General features: G+C 36.0%; 1 protein-coding gene across 1 annotated transcript; it reads left to right on the top strand.

Annotated features, from left to right (window-relative positions):
* Positions 1-3969: 3969 nt before the first annotated feature.
* On the top strand, positions 3970-4887 carry LOC120749151 (taste receptor type 2 member 40-like). The gene has a single exon (XM_040056321.1). The coding sequence runs from the start codon at positions 3970-3972 to the stop codon at positions 4885-4887; it is 918 nt and encodes a 305-aa protein (XP_039912255.1).
* The last annotated feature ends 4799 nt before the right edge of the window (positions 4888-9686 follow it).

The following is a 9686-nucleotide window of genomic DNA, read 5'->3' as shown; positions in this document are numbered from 1 at the left end:
TTCTTGAATTGTTTTGCGAATCCTGTAATTCAGTTTTGGTAGAATTACACACTAGTCATCAGCAAATGATCAACACATGCCAAAAGTCATAGTATCATTAGGATGTAACTTAAAAGCTGAAATTCTTCTATGATTTTTTGTCTCTGGATATAATCTCAAAATGAAATTCCAGGATTTCATCTGGCTATTATTTTGCTTTTAGATAAGAGACAGGAGGAAGGCTATAGGATTGCATCACTGAGTTATCATGGAATCATAGAATTATTTGAGTTGAAAGAGACTTAAAAGACCACCTAGTTCCACCCCCCACTTCCATGGGTAGGGACACCTTCCAGCAGATCAGGTTTCTGAATGTGCTGGAGCTATCACATTGTAAAGTTTTTAAGAAATTATTTATTTTATTTTATTTTATTTTATTTTATTTTATTTTATTTTATTTTATTTTATTTTATTTTATTTTATTTTATTTTATTTTATTTTATTTTATTTTATTTTATTTTATCTGCATTTTGATTGGTGTTGATGATGGCCCCAAATGGTACATTGCAGTGTGAGAGCTGAATGAGGATACTGAAGGATAGTGTCAGACTGAGTACCTGTCACATCACACCAAAATTAAAGCTCTTCAAAAACTAGTAGCAACAAATTTAAGAGAAGAAAAAGCCTGTTATATTGTATATGTTGGAATTTCTTCAATCTTCAATGAAGCCATAGATAATTACTTTTCACTAAAATTTGTGAAGCTGTGACCATAATTGGTTGATTCATTAGTAACATTTCCAAAGCATGCATTTTTCTGAACAATATCAGAAATAAATCTTTCAGTATTGTATTCACATGCTTCTTGCTCACAGTCAAATACCAAAAGATCAACCAGATACCACTTATTGGTGCATTGTAAATCTATGAGCTGAACAGGCAGTGCTTCACAAGATTTAGAAATTGCTTGTTCTGCTGCGGAAGTTTCTCTACTACTTCAGCAACTGAAACCCTTATATGGGTTGTGTGAAGCATATTTATTACTGTTGTTAATTGTAATGCATGAATCAAAGGAGGAAAGGTGCTATCTGTGAGCTGAACATGACTTTTCTGGGTACAGTGAGATTTATGTGCCAAGGGAAATTGTTGTATAAATTCAGACACTTTTCTCTAGTATTTATAATTTGTGTTGTGCTAACATTGTACTGTGATTATTCTTGAGAAATTCCAGTCTAGTCTACTTTGCTATTCAATTGCTTTTATTAATACACTCAAGCTCTCTCAGAGAGAGCTGAAGTCTGATATACTTTAGGGTCTCTTGTGTTATCTCTGCCAGTTAAATCTGGTCTGACCATGATGATTAACTCTGTAGCTCAAAAGGAGGTCTGCTAATGAGCATAAATGTGGCAACCCTATCTGTGAGGCCAGGAAAGAGCAAGAAGGGGAATGAGTGCTTTCAAGGATCTGCATAGCAGGGGATGAGACAATGATCATTTCCAGTCTAGAGCCAGCATCAGGTGTGGTCAAGTTTCTGTGACACATAAACCAGCGTTTTGTATCTTAGTGCCTGCCTGTGTGTGTCACCAGCATCCATCAGTGAACTCATCCTCTGGATATGATAACTCTCCATCCTTGGAAATCATAGTAGTTTATTGTGGAGCTCCTGAGCTACTGAGATGCAAAGCAAGACAAAATTTAGAATCCATTCCAGGGAGCAGAGCATATCAGACTGAGATCACTGACAGAGCACTGGGGAACAGGCTCTTTCCTTTTCCTGAGTTAAGGTTTAAATATTACCAGGGTGCATAGGCTGAGTGGCAGCTACTTTCTGAAGAAGCTGGTGGGAGTTCACAATGGAGGAATGCTCTTTTTTAGGAATGTTACTTGTTTCTCAGTGAATTGTTCCCACTTTGGGCCTCATATACAGGTATAAGGTATAATAAACAGGTAAAACTCAGATATGGTTTTCTTTCAAATTCTAGTTTATGATACAAAGATAGAACAGAATTTTGTAACTGTTGGAACATCTGAGAATTTGCTTCAGTCATGCACTTTTCTAAAATGTATTGTCTGGTTTAGATTCCCCCACTTCATACTTGCAGTGCTATTTGTCATCAGTATGTAAAAATAAAGCGTTACTTTCATGTTCCCTTGAGTAACTTAAACACTACATTTTTGGAGTAACTGACTACTATAGTTATGTAATGCACATTCTGTGCACATGAAGCTCTAGGCATATAGCTTTAAAATACACAGTAGTCGTTGACTTAGACTTTGCGATATTTTTTTCCTTAGTAAGATGTTCCTTTTCCACTATTGAATACCTTTGGTAAAGAATGTTAGAAAAAGTAAACATACCAATGTGTTCTTGGTTTAAATTTGTTTGCTTGTTTGTTTTATACTTCTGGGCTTTTTAAATCTGAAATTTATATAAAATATTTGGTAAATATGTCTCAATTATATTTTTACAATTTGCATTGTTGTGATTACAAAAGTATGTTCATTTTTTAGAGAAAAAGCTCCTAGTTTTTGAGATTACAAGGACCTAAAATGAAATCTAAGTTTAATATTAATGAACTACATACAGAAACAAAAATGACGAAGATTTTAAATCTAGTTTTTAATTTTCATTGGTTAATGAATAACTATTAACTTAGTGTCTTAGAAATTCAACAAAAACTTGAAGCATGAAAGTCATAAGAAGTAAATCCAATTGACAATTCTTACTATGTCTAGATTAGAAGCTCAGTGTATGTTTTACTTTGAAAGATTTTACTCTGAAAGATTTTACTCTGTCAAGAAATGGACATCAGAAATACATATCAATTTCCCTGCAAATCAGTAAACATTTTACTGCCAAAAATACTTCAATACTTTTTCCAGCGGCCCAGTGATGTCAGTTTGCTTCTCATTCTGTTGTCACAGTCCCTACTGTATTTCATATATCTTTCTTTCAAGAAAAAATATATTGACAATATAAATTTTCCAATATTGTATTTATAGCTTGGATTCATGGGTTCAGGATTGAGAAGGTGAGGACACATTGTTCTCTAAACCAGAAGTATTTGTTTATAAATACGGACTAAAGCAGGATGCAGATCAGTGAGGTCCACCACTATTCTGGACTGTGCTCATTACAGCATCAGCGAAAGACATGGATGAAGATGGATGACACATTTTCAGTCTATAAAGCAGAACAGGTCTAAATTCGCTATCAAACTGTGTGGCATGCAGCTGAGATAGACGTTGAGACAGTGAAACATCTGCAGAGGGTGGGGTTTTTGTCAGGGTTCTGCTAGGTGGACTGCTCTACTTGTCCAGCCCATCCTCTGCACATCGGCTAGTGTCATCTTTTGAGCCCATATATGTGGCTACGTATGAGAAGTGGTCAACTAAATGTAGCAATAATCCTTGGATAGGAGCTTCATTGTCTTAAGTACTTCTCAAAAATAAGGTGGAGGCTGTATACTTTTCTCCTTGTTAAAGTGGTTGCAAGTTTTTGGTCTAGTTATAATCTATAAATCTTCAACACAGCCTGAAAGATGCTACTTACAATAGAAGATGTCTTTGCTGAGATATACAACTCTGTTGGGTTTCATGTTGGATACCCCTCCACGTTATCAGGTACAGCTGTAACCAGAGAGCCACAGAGCTTTCTGTCACTCTAGACAAGAATATAAGCAATTGGACACAAGATGGGTAGGTTAATACAGCTGCCTATCTCACGCTCCTGAGGAAAAGCATAGGCAAATCTTACACATGTAAAAGTTTATAGTTAATTATTAAATCTTTCTCTGATTTGCACATTCAGGAAGAACATCAATAATTTATCATTATCATTTACAGATCTGCTATCATTTCCAGATGTCTTTTTCCTCCTAGATATAAGGTGAGCAGGTAAGAGCTAGGACTAGTCAGATACCATCAGAACGGCTCAGCTTCCTGTGCAGCTACACAGGCTAATCAGGCAGAAGTGACCAAAGCAGCAAGATGTTGCCACCACCTCTTATCGTTTCAATAAGCATTGTAGCTATTGAAGTTCTTGTTGGATTTATTGGAAATGGATTTATTACAACTGTTAATATCATTAATTGGATCAAAACCAAAAAAACATCTTCTGCTGATATGATCCTGATCTTTCTGAGCACATCAAGATTTATCTTGCAGGCGACAGTCCTGATGCACATCTACAGTCTCTACTTTGCAGATGTGTTAAAGCTGGCTTCAGTGTACAAGGACTTTGGTGCTGTGTGGATGTTTGTAAACCATAGCAGCCTGTGGTTCAGTACCTGGCTCTACGTACTGTACTGTGTAAAAATAATCAACATCACCCACAGGCTGCTGCTGCAAGTCAAGCGCAGAATAGCTGGGATGGTCCCATGGCTTCTTCTTGGATCGCTGGTGATCTCTTCTATGACTTCTCTTCCTTTACTATGGATTACACCCAGCACTTACCTGTGCAGCTCAGCAGGGAACTGCAGAGAAAATAGCACAGCTCATATCATGGACTGGGATAGTTCATATCTCTGCTTGCTGCTTCTTTACTTTGTAGGTTGTTTTTTCCCTCTAGTACTCTCCGTGGTGACCTCAGCTCTGTTAATTACTTCTCTGTGGAAACACAGAAAGACGATGCAATGTTATGCAAATACTTTCAGGGATGCTATGGTAGATGTTCACCTAACTGCTATTAAATCCATTATTTCTTTCTTAATCCTGTATCTTTCCAGTTTTGTAGCTCAAATTCTGTTGATACTGTCGACATCTCAAAGTAAAGATGTGGTGAAAATTGCAGTATCCTTAGTTGTAGCTGGGGCGTATCCTTCCATGCACTCAATTATCCTGATCATAGTCAATTCAAAACTGAAATTGGCATTTAGGAAGCTTTTCCTTCATTTTAAGTGCCATTAAGCCCCAGGCTTGTGCGAAACACTCTCCAGTAAGAGATCTGAAATCAAGACTCACTTATATTGTTTCACTGTCTTTTTTCTTAAATGATATCTTACATCTTCCAGAGATTTCTGTGACTAGTCCTGCTTAACATTTCAGAGCATGATGTGAAATAATGTGAATTTTTGCCTTACTTGTACACCACTTCAGCTCCTGCCATCCTGCTTAATACAGAGTGAGAATAAAAATGTACTGAATGAAAACAATGCACTTAAATAAGAAATCAGTTTCAGGGTTTTTTTGTGATTTCAGATTGTCAGTTTAAGACGAGAAGTTTTATGACCTGTTTGAATTGAAGATAATGGGGAATAAAACTGACAAGAATGTGCAGAGCTCACAAATATTGGCTCTCAGGTAAAGGATTTTTCACCTGAGAATATTTAATTTGACTAGAAACATGCTGTGCAAGTCATAGCTGGTGAAAAAAGCACATGGAGAAGACTGTGCTTTTGAACTGGAAATGCTAGCTGGATTATAACCTGAGGGAAAATTAAGATTTGGAAGCATACAGCAAATTAATATAATCAAATTGCATTTTGAATGAGGTTTATTTGTGTTAGGATTCCAGTATATCTGTAACAATGTAATGATTAAATACTTATTTAAAAATGGATGCCTTTGTTTGAATTATGTTATGCTTATTTGATTGGTTTTCTTGAAAGTGGATTATCAAGTTGATGATTACAATGTAAAGTGATGTAGATACATAAAACTGCCTGTAGAAAATATCACTTTTGTTGAGTTGACCATTCTTATGGTCATTATTGTCATGATTTGCTATTTCTGTGAGCAGCTGGGGGTTGCTTCTAAGGCTGTTTTCTTTTAAAATTTTATGTTACTATGAAGTTTCACGAGGTTGGTGAAAAATGTTCAAGTCCTGTCATGTTTTATCAAATAATATGTTTGATAAATATGTTCTAAAGTTGTCTGCTCATCTCAAATACTTTTATGCTGTATATTTCTCTGCAGGACTTTAGATAATACCAGATTATAAATTACTGTGGTAAGAATTTCAGTCCCACCCACAAAATTAATGAGCAGAATGATTCACTTATTCTTGGAGTGTAGTAGCCTCGGTTTTTGAAACATCAGAGTAATATGTTTATAAAATGCTTTGAAAAAAATCAGTTTAACAATATTAGATAAAGAGTGAATATAATGGTTTTAATTGCTACCTACCTTAAAATATTTTTGAGAATTAACTATGGGTTAATAAGAGACATAAGAGGACATCTGTGTGATATGAAATTATATGATTATTAGCATGTGTGTTTACCATGGGTTCAGAATGCAGAGCAGAAGGGAGAGTCATTAATCTCACAAACACAGCATTTGGAGGCGTTGTATATTGTACTGTAAAACTAAAGCTTCTATGATGTCCACTGCTGTGGTGCTGAATCAAGAGAGACACAGAAGTCCCTTGAGGGCAGCAGGTGGGAACCATAACGCTCTTGTCACAGCAGCACTCTGCTCTGTTCTACAGCTGCACGCCCTGCCAGCATGGACCATGGTTAGAACAGTTACACAGTTACATAGCTCTTCTAGCTGGCAACAGCACAAAAAGAAAGTGTCCTGTAAGAAGTGAGTTTTTTTGAGACCATTCTACTGTGGAGTGATTGGTAGTGGTATTTGTTTTTTTGAAGCTGATAATTTCCCCAGTGAGCTCATTTCTCTTTGGGTATTTCCAAACCCGTTTCTAAAGGGAGTTTGAAGTAAAGGGATCAGAGCCAAAGATGATAACGACACTTGCTCAGCTTCTTCACCTTTAAGAGAGGGAGATCTGAGGCAGGAGTAATCATTAATAAAATATCCTCCATTGCTTCCAGGGGAAGAGGAGGACAAAGCTCAAGGACTTGACATCATAATGTTGTATTGATGAAAGTTTTGTTACACACAGCATATAGTGAGATAGATGGGTACATAAATTAGAATTTTAAATGACTGGATTGGTAAATAAATTATTAGTTTTGTCCTTTTCCATTCCATCCTTCCCTCAACCTTCAATTTATTTTCATGACTTCTTCCACAGTATATACAGATTTCTCTTAGTTTTTTGATCTTATGCTGTTCTTTGGATTTCATCCTATGCCACCCTAAAATAATCTTCTGTATTCTCTTCAGATATAGCCTTCTCTTTAAGGTACACTTTAAAAGAGATTTCTAATTATTATTTTACAAAAAAAAAAAAAAAAAATCACTCACCAAATTACAGTATCTAATGTTTCTATCTTCAGTATATCTTTAGATACTCTACAGTATTTTGTTTCTAACTCTACTTTATTCCAGAAAGAAGATCAATAAACACAATTAATGTTTTGGCAATTATTATTTGTCCCACAAAAAAAATCATAAAAATCACTTCATTGAGATTTCATGTCTAAATCCTTATATGATGATTGCAAATAAGATTGAGCTCACCAGTATATTTTCCCTTGAACTTTTCAAGTTACATGAAATGGGGACAACATGAATGGGAGAATACTGTCTGCAGTTTGTATAAGGCCAGAAATTGTGGCAGCACCAAAGTCATTGTGAGTATGATGAAAAATAGTGATTAGCGCAGTTGTTCATACCAACCACATGAAAAATCAAACCTTGTCTTCTTTGTCTCCTCCAACTATTTTTCTTTTAAGTGCCATTGTGCTTGCTTTTTCTGGGTCAGAATTCATCACGATTCTGTCTCCAGGAAAACCAGTATTTTGCTGTGCAGGATTTAAGGGACTTTTGATTGCAATCTCAGTAGCATGTTCAGGAAGCTGGCAAGTTTCTCCCCATCAGTCTTTCAGCATGTGAATCAGAAGGAGCTGCCACAGACATTCTGAGTTCCAACCACCGGTCAGCTTTGTAATGTCTTTCCTTTTGACTGCATTAATCAGAGTCTCTACCCAGCCTAATCAGTAGCGGGATGGGGGACATGAACTCTGCTATCTCCAACACAATCTATCTCCTCTGCTGGCCATGCAGTCATCCTTGCCCTTTCTGATAGTTTGCTGTTCCCCATGATGTAATTTCAAGGTATACAAGTCAGCACTGTCAGGTCCATGGATCCCAGAACAGATGTTCTTATAAATGCCACTAAAACTCCAGTCTTCGCTTTTGCCAGTTCCCTAGCAGTAATCAGGAAGCTTTTCACCTTCTTTGCATCTGACAGCACAATGGTGCTAATTTATTCTGAATATTTTTGGATAGTTTGAAAAGTAAAATAAGTATCAATGAAAATACCAGACGATACCTGTCTTTTCTTGAAATATGACTTCCCACCTTTATGCAAGGTCTGGAGAAACCTTTTTCCTCCTGTAAGAGTTTATAATAGGATTATAACCTGGGATTACTTTTATCTCTATTTATTTATTGTCTTTCCTATTGTAATACTCAGCCTTCATTTCATTAATATCACAAGGACAGTTTCTCCAATGTTACAAAATAATTCTGAAGGCTAATCCCCCTTCCTCTCAATATTTCTTATCCTGTTTGTTCCTCATTTGAGGACATCTGTGTGGGAGGTCATTGGAGCTTAGTTAGGTGTATAAATAATGTTCTGTATAAATCTTCATAGGGACATGGGTTTTAAGGTTTATTAAAACAAAACAAAACAAAGAGATAAAATAAATTTTCTTTCTTAATTAATGTGAAAATGGCCTTGAATACTTTCAAATATTAAAAATATAAATTAGGATCATGTTAATATCACTTTTAAGATTTATTATTTTCAAAGTGCTGTTTCTCCTTCCCAGTACCTATGTTTTTGCAATGACCCCAACTCTACATTGGCCAAAGTAATCATAATGACTATCAATTACATCAGAGATGAGCATAAACCCTCTTGAAACCAGAGCACCTTATGCTCATATGCTTTCCAGTGGTCAGATGGTTTTTCATTCCTAAAATATTTCTTGTCTCCTCATTGAAAGACCATATCCCTTCTCGAGTATTCAGCCTGTGTGTGAGAGGACAGGGATATTTTATTATCAGAAATCAGAGTAGTTGTATGGGTGGTGGCTACAGTGGAATTTAATTGGGCTTTTGAGAGGAGAGGACAGTGAGGAGAAGTCTCACAGATCCATGAGATTTATTTTGTCTGGTCTCTTTTCCCAGTACAGGTAAACAAACTGGTAAACAGACTGGGGCAGCAATGCAGCCTTCCAAAGCTGCTATTGCAGAACTGCGATCTATGCACGGAACACTCCACTGCAAAACAGTTCTTTTGCTGCCATAGGAAAAGCGGAGGCAAAGTGCTAAACAGGAATAATGACATCATCATCTCTTAATTGCCTCTTGGGGGAAAGGGGTGAACTTAAACGCTTTCTGGCCTTTAGACCCTCACTTGTGATGAGATTAAGATGGATGATACAATTCATAAATTTTAAAAAAATGATTGGTAGGTAATGATACTCTATTTTTTATCTTCTTCCATTCCCTCCCCCAATATCATGTTTGAATTTAATCTTTTCTAGTTTTGTATCTTTTATTTTTCCCTCTCCTTTGAGTACTTATTTTTCTTTTCCTTTTTAGGAAAAAAAAAATCTACATTTATCACTCATATTTCTTGCCACTTCCCCTAAAAATGTCCACTGTTTTTGCTGCTATTGCTGCTGTTATTGCAAATATATAATAATGAAATCAAGATGGGTTAACTCACATGTTTACTTTATTATAATAAACACAAATTTCAAGGCACCTTATTGGTTTTGGCAGACTCATAGTTTTTCTTTTGTGATAACATTGCAAATAAAATTTCTCCCTTTCCTTGTGAAGGCTTA

Source organism: Hirundo rustica, chromosome 2, assembly GCF_015227805.2.
Source record: "Hirundo rustica isolate bHirRus1 chromosome 2, bHirRus1.pri.v3, whole genome shotgun sequence".
NCBI lineage: Eukaryota > Metazoa > Chordata > Aves > Passeriformes > Hirundinidae > Hirundo > Hirundo rustica.
The sequence above is the reverse complement of the archived record's forward strand: the minus strand, read 5'-3'. Positions and strand labels throughout refer to the sequence as shown.

Excerpts from the sequence above, each read along its gene's own strand:
- LOC120749151 (XM_040056321.1), top strand. The coding sequence starts at position 3,970 with ATGTTGCCACCACCTCTTATCGTTTCAATAAGCATTGTAGCTATTGAA.